Source organism: Argentina silus, assembly GCF_951799395.1.
Source record: "Argentina silus genome assembly, chromosome: 7".
In the NCBI taxonomy this organism is placed as follows: Eukaryota; Metazoa; Chordata; class Actinopteri; order Argentiniformes; family Argentinidae; genus Argentina; species Argentina silus.
In genome coordinates this window covers 20,830,744-20,855,743 of record NC_139661.1, presented here as the reverse complement: position 1 = coordinate 20,855,743, position 25,000 = coordinate 20,830,744, and the positions used below count along the sequence as shown (strand labels likewise).

Here is a 25,000-nt window from a genome sequence, read left to right as displayed (position 1 = left end):
CTCAGCTTCCTCAGTGTCCCCGTCACTAAGGACCTAACATGGTCACACCACACCCATTCTGTGATCGAGACGGCGCGTCAGTGCCTGTTTCTCCTCAGGCGGCTGGGGAAATTTGGCATGGACACCCAAGATCCTCACAAACTTTTCCAGATGCACCACAGAGAGTACCCTGGCCGGCTGCACCACCATCTGGTACGGCAGCTGCACCGCCCTAGACTGTCCGGCTCTACAGAGGGTGGTGAAACGGGCCCAGTCCATCACAGGCCGTGAGCTCCCAGCCCTGCAGGACTGTTACTCAGAGAGGTGCAAGAGGAAGGCTGGGAAGACAATCAGGGACAGCTGCCAGGACAGCCACACCCTGTTCTCTCTCTCCTTACATCCGGGAAGCGTTACTGCTGCATCCAGACCCGTACCAACAGGTTCCAGAGCAGGCCATAAGACACCTTAACTGACCCCCCCCCCCCTCCCCCCTCCCCCCTCCCCCCTCCCCTCTCAACTGTTCATCATCATTCTACAAAGACATTGTTCATTGCTCTCACCCACTTACTCAATATGAGTGCTGTTGCTGCTCTCTGGGACACTTTACATGTTATGCTCTTGCCATTGTTTTGCTATTATTATTGTTGTTTCCTCATTCTGTTATCATTATGACATTGCACTGCAAATTGATATTGATATTGTTTGATTGTTACATTGTTGCTGACCCTAAAGCATTTTATTACATTGTATCCTGTATATTGTGTACATGGCCATTAACATTTGATTTACAGTACTGCATTAGAGTTCTAAAAACAAGAGGAGGCAAATAACAAAATGACAAAGAACACATTTTATTCTTTGCTATTATCAAAAGGTAGTAAAACACTCATGCACGATCCTTGGTCTGTACACTCAATGCCGCTGTGCCAAAAAATACTGCTACTTATTTCATGGAGACAGAGAAACCCAAACAGAGTGACACTGCCATCTAGTGGACGTTATCTGGCATGTACGCCGCTGGCCACACACCTGCCTACCGTGCAGACTGCCTTGCAGGTGTATTGCGGTTTCCTACTGTTGTTCTCCAGGTCATAGATGACAATAACTCCATCTGCTCCCCCAGACAGCATACTAGGAAACAGACAGGAGAGAGCTCAAAAACAGCACCTGACAAGTGGCCAGCCAGAGCCAACTATCAGATAACTTAGGCAGGCAACTTACATAGAAGTTTGCATCTATCCAATTATGATGTAAAAAGCTGATCAGGCAAAGCATGCATTACAACTCAAACATGGTGTTAATCATCATCAATAAGACTACTTACTATCTGCCCTCAATGACCTCGATGTCAACGGTGTTTATGCCGTTGCTATGGATTCGGGCCACATCTCTGTCGTGATTCAGCTCTAGACTGAGGACCCTTATAGGAAGAACATTAGAGATGGATTGGTTTGAATGGCAATATTGACAATATTGTAACGAACGGCGGGGTAGAGTAGCTTGCCTTAAGCGGGTATCGAACTCGCAACCTTCCGCTTACAAACCGGCCGCGCTAGCCACAACACCAAGAGAGTTAACTCACTTGGCGGAGCTGCTAACGGGCCTTACACAGGGTCGTTACACTATCTTCTAATTTATGCCTAGCTAGCTTGTATAGGCATACTATTCATTAATTGTACAGACGAGGACTCCTACAGACTAGACGAAGGCTCCTACAGACTAGACGAAGGCTCCTACAGACTAGACGAAGGCTCCTACAGACTAGACGAAGGCTCCTACAGACTAGACGAAGGCTCCTACAGACTAGACGAAGGCTCCTACAGACCATGGCATCAAAGGACAGATTAAGTTTCACTAAGTATATTTTCAACTGTGGTGATGATGATGATGATGATGATGATGATGATATTATTGAAAACCTTCCCTCACCTCCTCGTTGACTCTGCCCGTCTCAGGCGAAGTGGGTCGTCAAGTCCAGTTTGTCTTGCTGTGAGAAAACCCAACATAATTTCAAATTAAATCAAAAAGATGTGAGAAACGTTGCTATGTAGTTAAGCAGCAGGACCAGGAGTGTTTTTGTTATGCTAGCTGTCAAGCTAGCAATTTAGCCATGTAAAGTTGAAATAGCTTCTACACTAGCTAGTTTTGCAAATACGTATTATGCCTAAGCAATCTTTGTAATCGGGGCTCTGTAAAATTCTTTCGATTCATCTTGATAAAGATTATGATGGTCGGTTATCATATTTGTCACATTTCAATTTAGCTAGACATTTTCTCAGTGCGACAAAGAAAGGAGGCGGCCATGTTGTTACGTAACCTATGTATAACAAGTGCCCTCATTGGTTACTATGTCTCTCTTCTCCAATCAAAACGCAGCATACTGTCGTCCTGTCTTTCCTCAGGGGCGGTTGCGTAAACAGGTACTCCTGAACACGCGTCGGCAGGTCACAGACTAGGTAGTGAAGATTACAAATCCCATAGCTGTCATATTCGATCATCATGAGCAGGTTCACGGGTCTTTTACGGCGGACGTTTGGGATAATGAGAGAACATGTGGGTACCGATACTTTGGGAAATAAGTACTACTCAGTTCCCGAGCAAAAGACTTGGACGGGTGAGTGCCTGTCTAACATTACGTGAGCTAGCTAGCTAAATACTTGATCCCTTCTAGAAACGTTGACCTAGCTAGCTGTCCCCTTGCCCTACATTCATTTGTCACGAGTAATATTAGTTTTTGTGACTGCTGAACTTGATCAACTCCTGAATATCCAAGAATGTGCTGTAATTATGTCCGTAAAGCCGGTAAACTGTCTCAGATTGAACAAATAATAATAACACAATGATGTGTTCCAGTATGTGAATTGATAGCACTATGTCAGTTGTGATTTCCTTCAAGATTATCATCTTTGAATCGTTGTTTGACACTGATATCATTACCACAGCTGGCAAAATGTTGCCTAGCTAATGATCCATGTTTCGTTTAGTTTTGCTGGTGGTGAGTGTAGTTAGTAGACCTGCCGCTAGATGGAGTGCGTGCAGTTGTTTTGTTGGATACTAACAAGCGTGCCTCAGTCTCCTGTTTCTGGTCTGTTAATACAATTTAAAATTCAAAGCTCACAGAAATGAATTTTAGTTACAAAAGAAAATAAGCCAAAGCCGCCACAGCCACAAACAATTAAAAATTCCTCCATTCAAACACTTTCTATTCAGAACGAGGTCACAGCAGCAGCAGTATGCAATGCATAAGCCAAGCTTCAGATCTGTGTCACCAGACTAATCCATGGTGAGTAAGTCACTAGGTGCATTATACATACGTCTCGAGCTGTTATTAGGCAGGGCCAAGGACAAGCGCTGTGCCCCAGTAGACCGAAATAGCCTCCTTACCTCGTCTCTCCTCCTTCATGAATGACAATTGGCAGAGGAGGCTTGATAGTAGCTGTGATGAACTCAACATTCAGTGTATTGAGTGCATGTATGTTGTCACAGCCAGCGTGTCTTTAGGAAGGACTGTTAAGATGTAGCCTGAAGAGATGGGTTTTCAATCTACGGCGGAGACGCACAACCCTAGGTTTTCCTAAAGATCCACTTTTCTCTGGGTGATTAACAGCAGCGGTCCATACTATAAGGCAGAGGTGAGGGGTCAAAGGTCAGCAAAGGCTTAAAATTCTGCCCTTGACATGGTGCTGGTAGTTAACCTGCTATACTGTGATGGATGGTACTGCAGAATGATAAAGAGACAGATCTAGCCTGATTGCGCTTGGGTAAAGTGGGTTGACTGAATCTAAGCCTATCTTCGCTTTTGTTTTCTAATCTGTGGTATGTTAGTTAATGTGGCTTAATGTCACCTCCCACTCCGGCCTAGCATTTTTAAGGAGATGTGCTACCGTAACATTAGCTTAGCCTACGCCTTCCATTGAGTGCTGATCTCAAGCTTTAGACGAGGCTAGTTGTTGTCGTGTAGGAGTAGGGTTGTGTCTCCTGGTTAATTATCTATCAAATCTCTTTGACTGAACTTGACTTTTCTCTGTAGCCTACCTTTTTTAAGCGGTTTGCTGGTAAACCTCTGCTCACCACGTATTCATTCGTCATCGGTAGGGCTGATTCTAAGGCCTTCGGAGGGCAGGCTCTTCCAACAAGACATCACAGAGGGCCGCGTTCAGCTAGCACGCTAGATGTTTATTTTCGACACATTTTATAAAGGCTTATGTGAGAGAGTGGTCAATGTGTTTACTATAGCAAGCATGGAGGATGGTTTCTGTCTGATACTGTCTCTCCTGTCATACACCTACTTGCACTCTTCTCTCACTCTCCCTCTCACTCCAACCTTGTGGAAATAAAGCAGATGTATTATTCAGTCCATATGTCTTGCTAAAGCGAGCTCTTTTTGATCTTAAACTGATAGGCCAAGCGTGGGCCCCAGTGCCACAGCTGAGACTGCAGGGCTCTTCACAGCAGCACAAGTGGAGGATGAAAGAGGAGAGGACCTCTCTTTCTATCTTCTCTCTCTCTCTCTCTCTCTCTCTCTCTCTATTTCTATCTCTTTCTCTTTCTCTCTCTCCATCTTCTCAATGTATTTATCTGTCCATCCCTTACATGTACTAGGCTACTTTCTCCTTTCTTACAAGACGGCTCTAATTTTTGACCTCACAATATGTCGGACTTGGGGGCGTCAGTCATGCTGTGTGGTCCGTTAGGTTGCGTAGGATGGAATTTGTCATTAAGGTTAAGACAAAGCCAGAGGGGGGGGGGGGGAGAGAGAGAGAGAGTATTTTTCGGATTGTTTTCACCATTTCTACTCTGTCCTATCCCCTCTTGTTCTTTCCCCCCCAGTCCCTCCCTCCCCTCCTTCATCTCCTCTCCTCTTGCATTTTTTTTTTTTTTAAGCCTGTCCAGCGCAACTCTGTGGAATATCAGAGTGGTTTTGTAGCTGTGTGAAAGGCTCGGGCCTGGCAGCACGCTCCGCCCCGCTGAGCCGGCGGGGATCCTTACCCCAACTCCTTAGTCTTTGTCAAGGCAAAAGCAGAAAACGGCAACCATGCTAGCAAGAATCAATCCAGCAATATGGCTATTTAGGCTAAATTGTACTGGTCCATAGAACTCCTCTGCTTCCTTTAATGCGGATGAATGTGGAACCTCTCCATATGCTGCCCAGCCTTGCGCTCGGCATGGGGTGCGTATCACGCTGCCCGGATGAAAGCAAGGCATTCTGGGTGATGGGCCCATCGGTCTTAATGGCAGGCCCGGCCGCAGATTTGACGCCTCTCCTCCCTTTTATTTAGCAGGAAGAGGAGAGCTGACATTATCGGACACTGCAGGCACATTTGAAAATAATTGCCGGTATGATTGCTGTTTTTTTTTTCTCTTTCTCGCCTCTTTGAGGAGGTGTAGCCTTTGTCTTGGAATGAATTGCTGCTCAATCCAGGACAGGGGAAAGGCAGCTTCCTTTCATGTCACGGTGAAAGGGATGTATTTTTAGAGCTATTCACTTAAGCGCTGTGTGCCATGCAGTTTTAATCTATTGGTCCTTTTGCTGTATGGAGAATCTCAGCAGCTTGGTACACCACACAGCTAGGTACACCGCACAGCTAGGTACACCACACAGCTAGGTACACCACACTCTGGGAGGAGAGAAAGGCGGCATTGACTTGTCGTCCTATCAGTCTTCTCCTCCTCCTCTCTGTCCATTATTTATTTGATTCTCAAGCTCTGTTCTATGAAGTGAAAACTGAAAAGGGCCTTGGTTCTGCCTTTTCCGGACGGTCGTGTGGGAGAGAAGGGGTGTGTGCGTGTGCGTGTGCGTGTGCGTGTGCGTGTGTGTGTGTTTCGCGAAGGAGAGATGGAGAATGTGAATCCTCAACACTTCATGCCACAGCACACTTAACACAACAACAGATGGCTCGGTGTCATCAGAGCGTTAATTCAAGCCGCAAATTTTCCGAGGGAGAAGTCGCAGCCGAGAGAGACTGGGGTCCAAATGGCTGTTTATTCTGCCACAAGTCCTCCCTGGGGGGAGATGAAGGAAGATCTAGTCTCCTCTCCACCGCCAACAGTGTGTTTATCATGGAGGGCTATGGCCATAGATGGATACATTAAATCATGTTAATCGATTAGCAGCTTTGCCATGCATGGGGTTTAAATGAAGGTTGTTTTCTTGTGTACCTATCATGCCAAATGGGTCCAGCTAGCTCATCCTCTTGCTAGGGAGGGGCTGCGATACCATATTATTATCAACTCTCCTGGTATTTGGAGCACATCGTTCCCTCACAGACGACAGATTATGTTGCCTTTTATTCCACCGAATTTGGACTTATTGTGTCGTCGCTCTACAATTGAGAGAAATTGTTGGATTCCTGTGAATGCTCTGTTTTCTGTGACGGGCTCAGTCGCCCTGACAGTTCTCTCCTCGGTCTGCCCTCCCCTTTTTGGTCCCACCCCTCAACGACATGATTGACAAGACAAAGGTACATCAGGCCTGTTTGAGAGTGTGGCTTACAGCAGAGATGTAGGCTACTGTTACTGCTACCCTACTCTACTCTACCCTACCCTACCCTACCCTACCCTACCCTTACTTAGATCTGGGATACAGGATGAGGAGGATTACTCCACGGAAGAGGACAGAGGAAGTGGAAAGAAGAACATTATGTCAGCTAACTCCACCTAGCCAACATTTTAGGTTGACATGTTTTTTTTTTTAGTTTAGAGTTAATTTGATGAGGTATTCCTCTCTGTAATTCCTAACTCTAGGAAGGGAGAGGTGGACAGAAATGTGAAGAGACAAAACTATTAAGAGTCGGTTGAATCCAGTTTGGCGATTCGCTGCATGGTGCACTGCTCTCTCACTGGTCAGATGGCAGGGAGGGTTTGACACCTTGTCTCTGTCTGTCAGAAACCCAGCAGGGCAGACAGACCGCTCCTGAAACCTGCCTCTGCTGATTGAATTCAAACTATTGTCATAAAGCAGAGAGAGAGAGAGAGAGAGAGATGAAAGATGAGAAAGAGAGCGAGAGAGGGAGAGGATACTAACCAAGAAAGAGAGAGAGAGAGAAAGAGAGAGAACTAACCAAGAAAGGATGAAATAAGAAGGGGGGGTGATGGAGAGAGAGAAAGGTACTGACAGAGAAAGGGAAATGATAGTGTGGGGGAGAGGGAGTGAACATGAAAGGGGAGAGAAAGGGAGTGTGTGGTGGTAGGAGAGAAAGAGAGAGGGTAGGAGAGGATGATGGAGGTGAATAGAAAGGGGTGGACAGCTCGGTGCACGGACATCATTTGCTGTGTGTGTGTGTTTCTGTGTGTGTGTGTGTTTCTGTGTGTGTATTTTTCTGAACTTGAAGAAGAGACGATTATTCTAATCTCAAGAAGATTACCTGCATAAGGATGAAGGATGAATGAATAAAAAGAACAGCCGCCATAAGAAGAAGAAAACACGGGCTAACTCTGTGAACAGAGCTGCGGAGGAAGAGCTTTACCTAAACTGTTCTATCCCTCAACTGCCAACTGATGCAGAAGCACAGCTGGCCATTACACTTTAGACCCCATCCTCCCAGCATCAGGGGCGAACAGGTAACCATGGTTACGCCCCTGCGCTCGCCCCCTGTCCCCCCCCCCTCCCTCCCATCACTTTTTCAAGGAGGAAATTGAGAAGAAAGGTGTGTGTGTGTGTGTGTCTGTGTGTGTGTGTGTGTGTGTGTGTCTGTGTGTGTGTGTGTGTGTGTGTGTGTCTGTGTGTGTGTGTGTGTGTGTGTGTGTGTGTGTGCGTGCTCTGATACCCAGCACCAGTGTCAGTATCACGGTTGCTTATCGGATCACTCTGTCTTCACAAAACTGTCCATTACCAATGCAGGAGTTGGTCTCCTCTCCACCCACAGCAGAGGGCAGGGCCTGGGGTTGGTCTCCTCTCCACCCACAGCAGAGGGCAGGGACTGGAGTTGGTCTCCTCTCCTCCCACAGCAGAGGGCAGGGACTGGGGTTGGTCTCCTCTCCACCCACAGCAGAGGGCAGGGACTGGAGTTGGTCTCCTCTCCACCCACAGCAGAGCGCAGGGACTGGAGTTGGTCTCCTCTCCACCCACAGCAGAGGTCAGGGACTGGAGGCCAGCGTGTATGCTATGCTAGTAGTTAGCCTAGCTCGCCTTACAGCCGTAGCTTGTTTGACCCAGGGGAAGGTGGGCGAGGGGGAAATTGGAGGACAGGCTTATTAATGCATGGAATGGAATGAGGAATGGCGTCAAACGTGTTTTTGACCCTATGAGGCCTTTCACACTATTGTGCTGATCTGACCTGAACTGGTCTACTACTATGCAGGCCGGGATATACAGTACCAGCCACAAGGTTGGACACACCTTCTCATTCAATGGTTTTTCTTTATTTTTTTTAAATTATTTTCTACATTGTAGATTAATATTGAAGACATCACAACTATGAAGGAACACATATGGAATTATGTAGTAAACAAAAAAGTGTTGGTTTATATTTTAGATTCTTCAAAGTAGCCACCTTTTGCTTTGATGACAGCTTTGCACACTCTTGGCAAGGTGTGTCCAGACTTTTGACTGGTTCTGTATTTCACGTTGTCATTTTCAGCACCGTTACAACATCTAGGCTACGATGCGTAACCCGACTAGCAGCGGCTTTCTGCTCGGCCCGGTTTGCCTCTGATGTGTGATGAAGGGCTGGTGGGGAAGGTTGATGGTATAACAGCTGCCTGTACTGGTGTGTATGGACACAGACCGACAGCCTTTTCAATAGACTGTGGTTGTTAATAGGAGGGAAAGATGGTCTGGCTTATGTCAGGGATGGTCTCTTTGAGCAAGAGCTTGAGGTGAAGGTGATGTGGAGGAGGATGATGATGATGCTGATGAAGACGCAGTCTTCAGGACAGTACAGTGTGGCTGTCTCTGTTGTAGTCACCCTACCCCTCGGCTAGCTGTGGACCACCCAGGAGAACCTTGCCCTCCTGCTGATTCCCTCTACCTCGGACCAGAGAAGACGGACAGAGCTGGACATGGTCCTCCTCCATTCAGCCAAATCTATACCTGTATTTTCACCGTCTTTACATCCGTCAGTGGGTTTTTAATTGCTGTCACTGACAGATGGATCGATCGATCCATAAATCTGTAAATGACATTGTGAAAAAACAGTGGAACTCACCTGGGACTTGGGAGTGCGTGTGTGTGCGCGTGTGCAGAGTGTTGAAGCAAGTGATGGGAGTTTAACAGGATCTGTTCAGGGTTCAAAGAGCACCCCTCAGAGTGCATCGTCCCAGTAAAAAGTACGGGGGGGGGCCTACCCTGCTTGCATTCTGATTGGCTCCTGCTCTGGCTGCTCACGGCAGCCCCTCATCCATCCGTCCTCCCCCTCCTCCTCCCCTTCCCCCTCCCCCCCCCTCCTCCCCCTCCCCCTCCCCCCCGTTCTCATCACCGAGCCTCACAGATGAATCGCGCTCAGACAGGTGAGATGGCTCATAAATATGGATGAGGTGGGATTTGATTTGCCTGCCCGTAGCCCCTCCCCCTCTCCCCTCCTCTGGTACGCTGCGCTGCGTTCGTCCTTCATGGTGAGCAGCAGTGTCCTCGCTCCTCGGATCCCTCAGGTTAATCTCTGTGTGTGTGCGTGCGTGTGTCTGTCTGTGTGTGTGTGTTTGTGTGCGTGTGTGTGTGTGTGTGTATGTGCGTGTGCCTGTGTGTGTGCGTGTGTGCGCGTGCATGCCCCCCCCGGTGAGTGAGAGGAGGGCGGATCTGTCATGAGGGTCCCACTGAGAGAAAGAGAAAAGCCTCCTCTCTCTCTCTCTCTCTCTCACTCTCTCACTCACACACACACACACACACACACACACACACACACACACACTCCTACCCCCAGCTCTGAGAGAGGCAACAGAAGGAGGCAGGGGAGATACGGGTGGGTGGGGGTCTGCTCTGTACTGTGAGGGTAGAAAAGAATACCCCCAGTCTGACTGACTCAAAGCTCCCTGAACTAGTGCTGTACAATAGGCCAGGATATTGCAGGCTGTGTTGAGGTTGACAGACAGACGCGTAGCCTCTCTGCAACGCATGGATGGAGGGAGGAGGCTGTTTAAATACACAAGTATGCCATCAAATGCCGACCGATTAGAAAGGAAAAGAAAATATAGAGAGGTTTTATACTTTTGAAGCTGCGCAATTTAAATACCGTACCGTAGTGTATCGTTAAAACCTGTGCAGTGTACCGTTTGTCAATATTGTGCTCGACTGTTGTTGTGAATACAGAAAGACCGAGAAGGGAGGGGGGGGGGGGGGGGGGGGGGGTTACCCCCCTCCCAGGGTATACGTGGTGGAAGAAATGGGCTCGTTTCATAAATATATGTACATATTTGTTATTCAAATCCAAGGATAAAAGCTGTGTTGGAAGGATTTAGTCAGAGAGAGAGAGAGAGACTATGTATAGTGCTTTTCGGGGACCGTAGCAGAATTGTATCCACCACCACCCACATCCCCAGTGCAGATGTGGATCTGTTTGTAATTAGTCTACCTGTTTTTAATGTGTTTGTTGCTATTGCCTAGAGAGCGCAGTCTTTTGTTTGCCGATTCTGTTTTCATTTTGTGTCCTATGGGGGTTTTCCAGGGAGCTGTTTTTCAACCGAATGATAAAGGCTTGGTGTATATATGTAAACAAATACAGCATTTAGAATGTGCTTACTCCATGAGGGAAAGCAACTGATACGGTTGGCTTCGTGAACTTAAAGTATGTGCTATCGGTCCACTGGAATTACCAAACGTGCATATGATACAGTATAGTAGCCTAATTAACTCTTTAGAGCCAAAGCAGACATATAGTAGCCTAATTAACTCTATAGAGCCAAAGCAGACATATAGTAGCCTAATTAACTCTATAGAGCCAAAGCAGACATATAGTAGCCTAATTAGCTGACCTGATTACTAGCCTGTGTAAGATGAGCTACAACGTATAGGCTCCTCCAGGACCTACGCCACGCTGCCATTAATCGATCCACATGTCATAGCTATCTATCTGTCAGTACCGCACTGACGTCAAGGCCTTCAGTTTCCCCTCAGTCTCTCCTTGTGTTCATGTCCAGTCAATCCTCTCCATGCATCATCTTTCTCTGGCTTCTGTAGGCTACTCATCGGTGTATGGACTTCTAGACCCCCCCACCCTCCCCACGCGCACACACACACACACACGCACACACACACGCAGACGGGAATGTAGCTTAATGTGATGTGTCAGGATGACTAGAGAGCAGTCATCATTAGTGAGCATTTTGGGACCCTCTACTAAACTTACCCCCCCCCCCCCCCATCATTCCCCCCTCCCTCCCTCCCTCCCTCCCTCCCTCCATCCCTCCCCATGTCACTGTGCTGCTCAACTTGTTTAATCAGCAGATTCTACCAAAATAATTGGCGGTGACGGTGGCCTTGCTGTTAGCCTAGCACTGTTGACAGAGACCGAGAGAGAGGGAGAGTGTTTAATATTCCATGCAGCTCGTCTCTCTCTCTCCCTCCCTCTCTCTCTCGTTCCCTGTGATATCTGACCTCTTTTGTCTCCTGGATGGCTTGACGTTGATTCAGAGGGCATTGTTAGTCAGAGGGCTGGGATTGGTGGAGCTTGTTGGTGATGGGGGCTGTGATTGGTGGGCTAGGGGGGGCTAATTTACATAAAGGCTTAGCCCAGATTTGGACACACTCAGAGAGATCTGAGGAGGAGGGCCCGAGGGCCACGAGGTAATCATCCATGGGCTGTCAGAACACTGTCACCCCCCCCCCTCCTCCCCGTGTGTGTGTGTGTGTGTGTGCCTGCATTGATGTTTTAAACATAATCTTTCTCTCTCTCCCCCCCCCACCCCCATCTTTTTCTTTCTTTCTTTCTCTCTCTCTCTCTCATTTGTTTCATAGGAAGGATTGTTCGGGCCAAACGGATGGTGGTGGTGTCCAACCCTACAGAGTTCGAGTATCTGGAAGGCAACATACCCTCTGAGTGGGATGGTAATGTGATTACACAGTTTACACCAGTGTCAATAGCAGTGTTTTCATCTGTCAAGAGAGAAACACTTACAACTCCACGGTATAATGTACCCCTGACGGTTAACCCGTTGTTTCTTACGTCGCAAGCTTATACTTATACTTACCACAGGCACACTCTGCCAATGTTGTTATACAACGGAAAAAAACCCTGCTTCGCTTTTTTTCTACCAGGCAAGGTTTTTTTTTGCCTTCAGGTTGCTTTATCCACCTAAAACCCTCATCCTCCTCAAACCCTCATCCACCTAAAACCCTCATCCTCCTCAAACCCTCATCCTCCTCGGTCCTCCTCACTCATGCATTTTCATCGGGAATGCTAATAAGAGAAGGATAAAAGAAGCCCAAGTGTCCCTGGAAGATCTGGGAAATCTCTCTCTCTCTCTTTCTTTGTATCTCTTGCTCTCTTTCTTTTCTGTTCTTTTTTGAGAGAGAGAGAGAGAGAGGGAGGGAGAGAGAAAGAGAGGGAGAGAGAGAGAGAGAGAGAGAGAGAGAGAGGGAGGGAGGGAGGTTTATCTTAGGATCAGAGCAGAAGAGATCTGCAGTCTCTCACTCGCGTCATGCTAGGGTTTAGACGCAGTTCACTACTCTCACAGCTCCCACTGAGAACCCTTTGGGGTACTGGGTAGCTGCCGTTCCACTTACAGCCCCTACCATGATACCAGATATACAAAAGAATTGTATCACAACACCTTGAAAATATGACTTTTTGTTTTGTGCAGTGGGTGTCTGGGTGTCTGGGTGTTCTAACTTTCTAAGCTTCTCATCCTTCTCTTCCTCCTCCAGCTTGGATCCGAGGCAGGCGAACGGTGCCCCCCTCCATCGAGGTGCGTATGCGTCCCCCTGCTGGGTGTTTGGGGGGGCTCTAGGGGACTGGGTACAAGGTGTGTGTGTGTGTGTGGGGGGGGGGGGGGTGGGGAGACAAGCTCAGTGAAAGGCTTTGATTCCATTTCTCTCAGTTTCCAACAGAGCATGGTACTTTTAGGGGACAGGTGTTTTAAAAATATACTCCAGCTTCAAGTGTGAAGATGGTGATGGTGAACATTCTGTAGCTAGTCACAGAACACGGCTTCCTGCTACCCTGTCCTAGGGTACTTCCTCTTTTCTTCCCTGCGTACGTACAGTAGATGGGATGCTCCTCACCAGGTGTGTGTTCTATGGAGGACATGGTCATGAGATTATTTGCTCTGTGAAATGTAGGCTATGGGAAAGCCCCTCGGAAGGCAAATACCCAGCCCCCTCCCACACTCTCCATGCCACTGACCAAGGCTACCTCAGCGTTGCCAGAACATTCTATTCCAATTTTCTGCCTCCTGTCTGCCCAGTCGCAGCCGTCCGCAGCTGGACTGTAATGGTGCGGCCAAAACATCTCCCCCAGCACATTATGTTTCCCCTCTCGTCCTCGTCCAAGTTAACAGAAATTGATTGGATTAAATCCTGTCATTAACAGACTGGAAAAGAGGCTCAGTTATGCCTGCCTCCCTCCTTCCCCCAAAGCAGGGCTTTTTGGCAACTGGTCTTCCCCTCTCCTTTCCCAGAGCCCTTGAATTTTGCCAACACACAACAGCAATAGGCCCAGGCTTCGCTAGCTCTCTCTCTCTGTGTGCCAAGGGCAGGCTAACACCACTGGACCTTCGCTTTAGCTTTGGCTCACCACTGGGTGAGGATCATGTTTGAACTCTTTGGATGAGTTAGGATGACTTGATGTACTCTGTCCTTTTAAAGGACCGTGCTGCCCAATTTAAATCATTGGAAGACAATCTAACTGTGTGTGTGTGTGTGTGTGTGTGTGTGTGTGTGTGTGTGTGTGTGTGTGTGTGTGGGTGGTGCCCTACACAGGAGCTGGTGAAGAACGAGTTCTACAGGCAGCAAATCAAGGTCAAGGCCAAGGAGCTGGATGACAGGGAGCTGGCTTTGCAGGCTAAAGAGTACATAGAGGGCCTGGTAGCCCGCCCAGTCCAGACCCAGGTCAAAGGTCACGCTTCCGCCACCAGCTTCGGCCAGGAGACCAGCACGGAGCCCATCAGCACTGCCAACACATTCCAGCCTGGATCCTGGGCTCCCGCAGACAAGAAATAGATACATATACAGTATACGATTACTATGACGTTAAAGTAGAGATTATCAGCTTCAATTCAATGTTGTTTTCATTCAGATTGGCTTCACAATTTAGAAATTACTTTTGATGCATCATCCCCCTATTTTGGGAGACGGTGCGGATGGCTTGACAGGTGTTTCTGGTTAGTCAGATGTGTTCCGTCACATCATTTGTGAGATCTGGAAAAAAGGTATTGTGGACAGACAAGACTAATATTATCACGTACCAGGGTGATTGGAAGAGGAAAGTTCGGAGGAAAAAAAGGATCTGCCCAAGATTTATAGCATACTACCTCATCTGTGAAAAATGGTGGAGAGGATACTACGGTTTAGGCACGTATAGCTGCCACTAGAACTGGCTAACGTGTCTTAATTGATGATGTAACTCCTGACGGCAGCAGCAGAATGTGTTCTGAAGTGTACATCTTGTCTGCACAAGTACAGGCAAATGCCTCCAAATTCATTAGATGGTGCACCATACAGTAAGACAATGACCCCAAATATACTGCCATAGCAACTCTTAGAGTTTTTCTGGCTAAAAACATTTAAAGTTCTACAGTCAATCTCCTGATTTTAAATCCAATTGAACATTTCATTTGCTGAAGAGGGGACTTAAGGCTAAAATACCTTAAAAACAAACAACTTAAGATGGCAAATCACCACCATTAGAAGATTCCCAGCGTCTGGTGTGGTCAATGGGTCGCTGACTTCAGGCAGTTACTGCGTGCAAAATATTTTCAAACAAATACTAAACATGAGTGTTTCCTTTGGACATGATGTTCCCCCCCCCATTGTAAATGGTGAAACCAATCTGAACAAAAACAACTTTGACCTCAGTAATTGTTTGATTTAAAATCCAAACTGTATATAGAAGAAAACATGCTTCCTTTTCCCAATACTTATGGAGGGCACTGTAGCTACACATCCTGTGCCTACACAGATATACAAACACCTTTCCAGAAGCCCCGCCCCAGTATGCAACGGCTTGCTTCTGCCCTGACCTCAGTCAGCCACGGGACTGGACAGACTGGACAAGCGGAAGCTGCCAAGTGGAGGGAAGGTTGAAAGGAAGCCTTTGGACAGACCCTTAGCCACTCCCCTCCCGATAAAGGGAACTTGAGGCTCATGAACTGAGATGGGTGGGTTGGATTTAGTGATATACAAATAAATGAGCCTAATTATTATTTTTTTTTTTAAAGGTCATATGGTGTTGTCCTAGGGAGTTGTTGACAGACACTGCATTGTATGTGAGCAGCTGGGAAGCCTCATTTTCCCTGATATCTACTCCTACTATCTTTGTAAATATAGTTGTGCTCTTGATAATAAAGGTTATACTATAAAGACAATATGATTTTCTGTGGATTGCAAATGAAACTCAGCTAGGTTTGAGCAAACTGGGATGCGATGCAATTGCTGAAAATAAAATATTTTTAGTGTGACAACGTCACATTTCTGTATGGCTTCACATATTTGGTATGTTTTTCTCCCGACACACACACACAAAGCTGACACTACCAAAACGTAACAAATCTTATGTTTACTCAGAAAAGAAGTAATTAGCTGATAGCAAGATAGTGAAAGCCATGGGGTGTATTCAGTGAGATGAAACATTCAGAATGATGGCAGATAGAAATATAATTTCGAGAGCTGTCATGACTCCCTCACCTACATGACAGACATACACCTGTTCTACACAGGACATTTCCATGAACGTCTGAAACATCCTGAGCAGGCCCATGTTGTAGGCTTTACATGAGGCGAATGCTACACACCCCCAAGTGGTATTTGCCTCACGAAATGAATAGTTGGATCGGCTTACAGTGGTAAAAGATTGAGATGAAGTTTAAAAACACTGAATCAAGCCCATCTATGAATGTTACTTATTTTGTAGTTAGTCATACCAGGGTTATGTTGTAAAAACAAAATATTATATTTTACCCAGAACTTTATTGATTTAAAAACTAACAAATAATTCAGATATTTAATTAGTAACTTCCATTGGAAAAACGTAAACTGAAGTATGCTTCTTTCAATTAAATTATTGGAGTGGAGTTGTTACAAATGGAATGCACGGTACAGCAACACCACCATAATCAGACAGTGGATCCCAGCATCGTGGTGAACACAGATAACCACTGTCCTCTCGCTGACAATAGTCCTGTTGGATGAGCCTCCCCCTGACTATACTGTCCCCTCTCTGCGCTGCAAGGCCTGTATGTGGGGCCTGCGTCCCCGTCCCCCCCATCCCCCCGTCCCCCCTCCTACGCTGGACGGGAGTGAGGGGTTGTGGGCCTGCACTGGGGCTGGGTAGGGTGGGGTCGGAGGGGGGGTGGGGGTGAAGAGTTGAAAGTGAGGAGAGCATCGAGCAAGGCTGTTGCTATTCCTCCACTTTATTCTTCTCTCCCTCCCTCCCTCCCTCCCTCCCCCCCCCCCCCTCCCTCCCTCCCTCCGCAGAGCTCAGTCTTTCTTGGCCCTCTTTGCCTTGGCGATGTTCTCCTGACGTTTCTGCTTCTTCTTCTGCTCGCGGTCGCGCGCCTCGATCATCTTGGCCAGTTTCCACGACAACAGGGCGCTGGCGATGAAGAGAGGCGTGAGTGCCAGGATGACCGTCGTCAGGAAGCCGTATGGATCTTTGGCCGCCCACTCCACCACGTACTCCGCCCACGCCCGCACATCAATCATCCTGAACGCCACAGGCAACTCCAGTCAGAGACCTGGGCGGAATGACAAGGAAGAAAAGTTATTGGTGATTGGGTCGACTTCAAACGAGGTGGGAACAGGAAAGGCTGTTAGTTATAGGCTAAATACAGACACACATGGCATGATGACACGGTAGGTAAAAATATCTATTCCAAAATAAAGATGTTCCTGGTATCCACACTGTTTAAACGTTATACCCTCCTGGAAAGTCTTTGCAATACTGAAATGTTTAAATTCACTCAAACAGCTAGCATCCGAGTACTATTCAGCCTTTCTGCATATTAATAATATATCCGCGTGCTTTGGTTCTATTCACACTCATAACACAACTTCTCAGTCTATTAGCTCGTCAAAAACAAACGATATCACTGAAATCCAATATCATGACATTACACATATTTAGCCATTAAATGGTGCCCACAATCAAGTTGGTATGCGAGTCTGAAATAAGGATAGCCAGCTATCTGTTCTGGTTCAAGAGAGGTATTTCATCAGTTGACTGTCTCCATACAGATGACTCACTAGCTGACTTCAAGTCACCCGCTGCACTATAACCTACTATTGGGAATCATAGCCAACTGGATCATGAGACCGTATAGCATATTAAGGGCTTGTGAAATAGGCTTTTTCAATGGTAAAGGGATCCCCTCAAGCTTTAAACGTGGACACGGGTTGTTTGATGAGGATTTGGGTACAAATACTGACTACCTAGACTCCGTATAGATCGCTAACTAGCTAATAAACTAGCGCATTGCTAGCTCGCTAGTAGCTGGCTAGCGAAGTAATCATGTTTTAGCCATCATCATCATTTGCATTGTAAAACCGCTTCGGCCCAACGTCCTTTCGCCACCTATTTTTAGCAAACTTCGACTGAATAACTCACCGAAGTCTTTGGACAAGTATCAAAAGGACAACCGCACATTCAAATATTATATAACGGTGGTATAATCAAGTTAGACTTACTCACCTAACGGAGATTTTTATTCTTATCCCACGCTGATCTGTCACTCTGGCACAACTAGGAAGTGTTGTCGTCGCCCCTGCGATTGGTTATGACGTGTACATTGGAAAGCAGGGTATTGTAGTTTTTACAGAATCAGACCCATGGGCATCTCTTTGCCATGTGTGTCTGTTGGGGGAACATACGAAATGTCCCAACTTCAAAAGTCAAATGTTAGGTAAATTCTACAGAGTTTGGAAATTATTTTTATTGGACCTCACTGATTTGATTACTTGTCTTTGTATATAACATATACAATATAGCTGCATTAGTAGTCAAATGTATGGCAATTTGTCGAAGAGGAAGAATTTGCACACACACACTGTCAATTCAAGCTATTATTCCTCCATATGAGAGAATAGAGGAAGACATTATGATACAAACAAATATATAGCTATACCAATTTAAAGCTAATGTGTATTGTTGGGCAATGTATATTGTCTGTACATAATTCAAATAGGTGTCCAGTTTTCTGACATTAGGGGGGGAAAGTAATGAGAAGAGAAGAGATGAATAGAGAGAACAAAACAAAGGAGCTGCAGGCTCTGTGAACTTCCTGTGGGGAAGTATTGAAACCAAATCAGGTTTGCTCACATCTGCTCCGTCCATACGGCACGGATCACTTTCAGAGCAGTTCAAAGGCCACCCTTTTACACACAGGGGACGGAGAAGTGGGGGTCCGTCTGCTGAAACACATGCAGAAGAAGCAGACAAGCAAGCAGACATTCATACCAGGCAGAGGGCTTCATCTGAGTTTTTGAGTGAGAATGGCACCTACGTCTTTAAGACTTTTTGGTTGTTGATGATCAGTGCCTTGACAGATAGTGGTTTTAATTCTTTACTTGTTCCTATATCTTTGTGAAGGCAATATAGAAAATCACCAACCTAACCCGAACCCTAACCCTAACCCTAACCCTAACCTAGGCCTATTCCCATAGAAAATCACCAACCTAACCCGAACCCTAACCCTAACCCTAACCTAGGCCTATTCCCATAGAAAATCACCAACCTAACCCGAACCCTAACCCTAACCCTAACCCGAACCCTAACCTAGGCCTATTCCCATTTTAGGGGGATCCTTTGCTTTTATTGTCCTTTCTTGAAAACAGCATATTTCTCAACCAACATTATGTGGACCAACTTGAACCAGTTACAAGAAAGGAAACAATGTAAAGGAACCTTTGTCCCATTGTAGATTCAAGTGGAAACCTAAGTGTGTGTGTGTGTGTGTGTGTGTGTGTGATGTGTGTATGTGTGTTTCTGACCTAAAATATCCAACCATCTTATGTAACCTTGCATGTGTTCACCATTCACCATTCACTATTCATTCACTAGCCAGTAAATGCATGATTGATAAACGACTGCAGGCTGGAGGAGCCCAACTGCGACTAGCCTTCTAAACGTCTTCCTCCCGTGCCCTTTACCTTGTTGACAGTTGAAAACCATACAAACTAAGGCAGGAACAACCAGGCCACTCGTGATGTTATTCAGAAAGGAGAGAGAGAGAGTGTGGTTGCTGCAGACTTTAGACCCCACTTAAAAATGCAGCTTATTTTCAACTCTTACCCCTTTTACCCCTGTGGGAAACTATGAGACCGCCCATGGATCAGACTCCGCCTCAACTCAAACGAGAACCAAACTTCAAAGGCTTCGACCGCCAGGGCCCCGCCCTCTCGCTCCCGAATGGCATCACAAAGGATTTGCCGACGTTCGGGAATTCCGCCTTCAGTTCCTTTTTTAGCGCCACTCGTGCGCTGGCATCAGCCCAGGATCCCACCCATCTCGGTTAATTTGACAACACAAAGGACTTCACGGAACTTGAAGCCACCGCCTACTTCGCCAAATAAGGGTAGTCTGTCCATGTACGGCAAACAATCGGCTGGAGAGTGTCCTTTTCTCTTCCTTATCCCGTTTATATGATCGGAGGAACTGCGCTGCAAGTTAAAGCGGTGCGATCATGGCGGAGCGAGTCCAGCAGCCCCCAGCCAAACGGCTCTGCTGCCGGCCCGGCTACAACCCGGCATGCAGACAGGGGCAGCGGGCTGGAGGAGTCCTATGCGGCGGTCCGGGGTCCGCTCCAGGGGGATCGGGAAAAACACACAACCCCGAATCCCTACTCGACATCGCGGCACGGAGAGTCGCGGAAAAGTGGCCGTTCCAGAGGGTGGAGGAACGGTTCGAACGGATTCCAGAGCCCGTCCAGCGAAGGATCGTGTACTGGTCGTTCCCGAGAAGCGAGAAGGAGATCTGCATGTATTCTTCTTTCAACGCGGGGGGAGAGGAGAGTGGAACTAGCGGGGACAACAATGACGAGACCCAGCTGCCTTTCCTACGGGGTGTCACTCTCCTGGAGGGTGGCTGGGTAGACAACGTACTGCAAGTCGGTGAGTAGCTAGCTAGCGCCTGGGAAATATGACCAACGCTGGGAAAAACAAGCTTGCTAGCAAGCCCAAATCGCATGGATTTTTAATGGGACTACGTTAGCTCGAAAGACTAATATGTGCGTGTGAAGCCTCCCATTTTTATTCATAGCCACTTATTTTTGTGAGCCTAGCTGCTCATTCCATGAGAATATTTATTTTCCAGGGCAGGGTTGGGTAACCTAATACTACTTCTCCTTGTTTTTGCCCAGGTCGCGTATAAAATCGCCCTGAGCCATCCCAATTGAAAGCTTAGCACCGACTTTGTTCCTATTTCTGTGTCTTTTCAGCTTTATGTCCCCCCTCCAATGGGTAACTAGACAAAAGCCCCCTATATATTTTCACCGCTGGCTAAATAGAAGATATTTAGAAAGGGTGGGAGGGACGGCGATTTAAAGCCACAGTGCTTCAGTTTTTGTTGCCAAACACGTTTGTAAGATTGATGATTGAGTTTATCAGTGTTTTTAGAGATTTTTCCCAACCAGAAAAAAAGATGCGATTGCATTGCACAAGCTATGAAATTGCCAACAACACGCAATCATGAGTTCCTCTATTCCAAATGTATTCTTTGTATGAGCTCAGCCCCCCTGCCTCCCAGTTGCCAGAGCCACAATATTTCACTGCATTCGTCAGTGCAATAGCCTCAGCTGTCACTCCAGCTCCCCACCCTTGGAAACGGTTCAGGATTTTAATCCCATTACCCTTCTCCGGTTCATCTGAATTCTAATGCAATCTGCAAACATGGTTTTATGCATGCTCTTTCTCCTCCCTCCCTCCCCTCTTCCCGTCTGAAGGGTCTCTGTTGCGCTGCTACAGCTCTTGTGGGCTTGGATAATGCGTTGTGGACAATAGTGGCCCTACTCCGGCTCCTATCTGGCCTGTTTACCAGATTCCTCGGCATTAGGGCTTATTTGTGTGCCTGCCCTGTCGGGGTTTCAGCCAGCCTGAGCCAGAGACAGTCAGGGGTTGCAAATGAGTGCTCGCTCAGATGTTGCGAGGCACCAATGAGAAGCTGTGTGTGTGTGTGTGTGTGTGTGTTTGGGAGAGAGAGAGAGAGAGAGAGAGAGAGAAAAGAAGAGAAAGGGGGAGTGTGTAAACTGTGTCGAGAGAAAGAGACAGAGAAGGGGGGAGTGTGTGTGGGGGAGAGAGAGAGAGAGAGAGAAAAAAAGGGGGAGTGTGTGTGTGTGTGTGTGTGTGTGTGTGTGTGTGTGTGTGTGTGTGTGTGTGTGTGTGTGTGTGTGTTGTCTGTCTTATCCCGCATGCTAGCAGAGAGGGAGGATGACAGGCGAGCACACAGCAGGAGGAAGGTCTGTTGTGCTGATTGCAATTTTCGCCCCAGAATTTTGCTGGGAAAATAAAGCCAAGGAAAGGGGGAGTGATAAATAAAAGATGCAATCTTCTCCAGGGGACAGGCAGCCACTGGAGGAAGGCTTAAAAGCAGGGGCGGCGTGGGAGGGAGGGGGCTGTCAACCACATCACAAACCGCATGTGTTGGCCCATCAAACGCAAGAAGATCTGGCCTTAAGTGTGTGTGTGTGTGTGTGTGTGTGTGTGTGTGTGTGTGTGTGTGTGTGTGTGTGTGTGTGTGTGTGTGTGTGTGTGTGTGTGTGTGTGTGTGTGTGTGTGGGTTGGGATTGGGTGTTGATGATGAAGGACAGTAGAGGCACAGAGTAGAAAGCAGGGGTTATTGTGTACGGGGGTAAAGCTAATATACTTGAATGAATCTGCGGCTGTACTTCTCCCCCTCCTCCCTCCTCGCTCCCTCCTCACTCCCTGGTGAACAGCTATAAAACTCTCCATATTTACTCCCCTAAGGCCAACTACCAGCCCTGGTCTCCTTTGATTATTTATCTTTTTGCAGAAAGACATTAATCACACTCTTTTAACCCCCCCCCCCACACACACACACATCAATGCTGCAACTCTGAAATAGAGCAAGAAAGAGGATGGGGAGACAGAGAAAGAGACGAGAGATGGATAGAAAGAAAGAAAGAAAGAGGAAGAGAGTAGTAGAGGGTGAGATGGAGGAAGGAATAGAAAGAGTGAGAGAGATTGAAAGAGAGAGGGGAAGAGAGAAATAAATAAATAAACTGGGAGCAAGTGATGGAAAGAAGAAAAGAGAGAGGGCTAGATTGAGAAAGGAAGAGTGAGTGAAAGAAACATAGATAAATAGATGAAAAGCGAGAGGGATGTAAAGAGACTAAGAGAGGGAGAGATGGAGAGATGGATCACTCATCCCAGCAGATGAATCGGTCCCCCTGTCCCGGGTGAGCTCCTCTGTTCCCCACTCTGGGAACGCCGGCGCTCCGGATTAATATTCAAACATGGACATGAAAGTCACTGGTGGGAATGGGAGGCAACGACAGTCCCAGGATTCTTAACATGTAGGGCTCTCACAGGGATGGCTCTGGGCCTACATACTGTAGCCTACTCCTAGCCCCCGAGTCATAAATATGTTCAGCTTGTCAAACAAGCATGCTTTCCCATGCCAATTGATGGAGATGGAGAATTGAGTGAAATTCATCCTCATTGTGTACATGGTACATGTTGTGATCCTAGTCACTGAAACACCTCATGTCTATGGCCCGCTCTGGTTCCAATCAGAGGGTACAGCAAAGTGCTTGGACGCCCAAACCTGGCATGACCAATCATGTTCGTGCTACATTTCCCAGATATGGTTCTCTCTCTCTCCTCCAGACCTCTCATTAAGGTCAAGTTCATCCCTCTCTCCTCCGTCTGTGTTTCAGCAACACTCTCCCTACTCCTCACCTGACCTCTGACCTAGTCCCCTAACCTAGCCCCACCCCCCCCCCAGTTCTGAATCTGGGCGATGACAAAGCTTGGTTGTTTGCAGATGTTGTTCAACGAGAGTCTATGTCGGCCTACTAGTATGTAGAGACATATTTCAGGCCTATTTTCCACAGTCTGCTGCTATACTATGTTTTGCCTGAAATATCACTGAAATGTCCATGGGTGTGTTGCAGTTACGCCTGTTGGGAGTGTAAATGTCAACCTCTCTTGGTACACCTATTTTGGTTTTGTGTGTGTGTGTGTGGAAAAGGGTGTGTGTTTGTGTAACTCAGGTTAATTTGTTCACACTCTAGTGATTCTCGATTAGGGTTTTGTGTCATCCAGTCTTAGCCGGCATCAAGCCGCGTGTGTGTGCGTGTGTGTGTGTGTGTGCGCGTGTGTGCACACGTGTGTGCACACATCATAAACCATGTCTAAAGCTCTTACACGCCAATGATGAGTGTGCGAGTAGAAGAGCTTTCGGTTTGTATCTCATCCCACTTCATGCCTTCATATGGGCTATAAATCATCTTTATTTATCAGCTGCTTTGAGCTGAACGCTGGGCACTCTGTCATAGGCACAGCAAGGGGCAAATCACTCCAGAGAGACAGAGGGAGAGGACTAGCCTCATTAGTAGGGGATAAAACAACAAAGAGTAACCTCTTCCTCCCCTCGTCAAGGGGAAAGGGGTGTGTGTGTGTGTGTGTGTGAGAGAGTGAGTGAGAGAGAGAGATACAACTAGCATGTGTGTTTGTGAGAGAGAATGCGTGTGTAGGTGTGTGTGTGACTTAGAGAGACAAAGTGACATTGCGCATGTGTGTAAAGGGCACACACACACACACACACACACACACACACACACACACTTTCTCTGCTTCAGTGCTTCAGCAAAAGCCACCTAAAGAATTTACCAGGCCTTTCAGGGGCCTTTTCAAGGGGCCTGCTTTGACATTTCAAGCATTTTGTCCACAGAAGTGCAGAATTTAAGATCTGGAACTTAAATCTTGCATGAGCGTGTTGTCTTTGAGGCTCTCTCTTTGGTGCAGTTAGAGACGGTAGAAAGCTCTAGGCTTTTACCAGCCTATTTCTTTTCTTCTCTTTCTTTTTAAAAGGTAAGGTGTCTTTGAAAACATTCTGTTTTATAGCAGCGACCTGGCAAAGTACCGTATTTTGCTCCCTCTTGTCCTCATCGTAAAGAAAAAAGCACAGCTTTTTCTGTTTTGTCTACCTTTTCTGCCTTTCTGATGTCCTTTTTCTGAGTCAGGAGCGTTATATTCTAAATATAATTGGACACTTGACCACCCTGATGAGGTTGTTGAATTGAACAGGGCACAGAGTCCCTTTAGAATCCGATGAGCCGATCGGAGATCGGTTTTGCATGTATCCGGCAAAATGGTGAGGATTTGAGCGGAACCTAGATCTGTGCCTGCGGGCTCCGTCTACCCGGAGCAATTCCTTTACCCTTGCCGTGTGACTGACCCTGGGATCTCATCGTCATGGAAACATGGCTGAGCCAGAGCTAGTGTAAACAGCTGGCTTTCCTAGAGGGAACATCATCCCGAGTGCAGAGAGTGTGTCTGTGTCTGTGTCTGTGTCTGTGTCTGTGTCTGTGTCTGTGTCTGTGTCTGTGTCTTATGCCACCCACCCATTAGGATGGCTGAGTGAGTACAAGTTGGGATATGTTTCAGCTGCTTTGTAATGGAAGCACATTAGCTCAGTTGAAAATGCTGTGTGTGTGTGTGTGTGTGTGTGTGTGTGTGTGTGTGGACTTCACAGCAAGAATGTGAGTTATAGAGACGGGACACACAGGTGGTGCAGAATGCAGATCTGGAGAATCACTTGCCCACATTCCCAGTACACACCCCAGCTCTTACCCCAGCCCCAGTATTAGCCCTGACTCCAGTGCAGCAGTCTCAGCCCTGCCCACTCTGCTGTGCTGTAGGCCAACATCAGCCCCCAGGCCCGGTCCTGAGGCAGACTCTACACAGACCCGGTCCTGAGGC

At 47.2% G+C, this 25,000-nt stretch overlaps 4 protein-coding genes across 5 annotated transcripts in view; 2 read left to right on the top strand and 2 right to left on the bottom strand.

Annotated features, from left to right (window-relative positions):
• The window catches only part of ercc8 (excision repair cross-complementation group 8), a 12,745-nt gene extending 10,509 nt beyond the window's left edge, over positions 1 to 2,236 (bottom strand). The window contains exons 1-3 of one of the 2 annotated variants that reach the window (XM_083673886.1): positions 1,909 to 2,236; positions 1,304 to 1,399; positions 1,009 to 1,110 (exon numbers count right to left, since the gene is read on the bottom strand). In XM_083673886.1, coding sequence (XP_083530012.1) covers positions 1,009 to 1,110; positions 1,304 to 1,399; positions 1,909 to 1,985 — 275 coding nt within the window. In that variant the 5' untranslated portion in view covers positions 1,986 to 2,236. Of the gene's footprint in view, positions 1 to 1,008; positions 1,111 to 1,303; positions 1,400 to 1,908 lie in introns of those variants that run through there. The other variant, XM_083673887.1, reaches the window with a different exon arrangement.
• Positions 2,237 to 2,418: 182 nt separating this feature from the next.
• ndufaf2 (NADH:ubiquinone oxidoreductase complex assembly factor 2) lies at positions 2,419 to 15,533 on the top strand. Its single transcript, XM_083673884.1, has 4 exons — positions 2,419 to 2,593; positions 11,867 to 11,956; positions 12,776 to 12,816; positions 13,829 to 15,533. The coding sequence occupies exons 1-4, from the start codon at positions 2,479 to 2,481 to the stop codon at positions 14,066 to 14,068; spliced, it is 486 nt and encodes a 161-aa protein (XP_083530010.1). The 5' UTR covers positions 2,419 to 2,478; the 3' UTR covers positions 14,069 to 15,533.
• A 401-nt stretch (positions 15,534 to 15,934) lies between these two features.
• On the bottom strand, positions 15,935 to 17,853 carry smim15 (small integral membrane protein 15). The gene is made up of 2 exons (XM_083673885.1): positions 17,754 to 17,853; positions 15,935 to 16,800 (listed from the first exon to the last, which is right to left on the bottom strand). The coding sequence occupies exon 2, from the start codon at positions 16,766 to 16,768 to the stop codon at positions 16,544 to 16,546; it is 225 nt and encodes a 74-aa protein (XP_083530011.1). The 5' UTR covers positions 16,769 to 16,800; positions 17,754 to 17,853; the 3' UTR covers positions 15,935 to 16,543.
• A 1,890-nt stretch (positions 17,854 to 19,743) lies between these two features.
• The window catches only part of LOC310807581 (zinc finger SWIM domain-containing protein 6-like), a gene marked incomplete at its 5' end in the record, with an annotated part of 39,874 nt that continues 34,617 nt past the window's right edge, over positions 19,744 to 25,000 (top strand). Inside the window, one exon of the mRNA XM_083674099.1 lies at positions 19,744 to 20,170. Within this exon, the coding sequence (XP_083530225.1) occupies positions 19,744 to 20,170 (427 nt within the window). The remainder of the gene's footprint in view (positions 20,171 to 25,000) is intronic.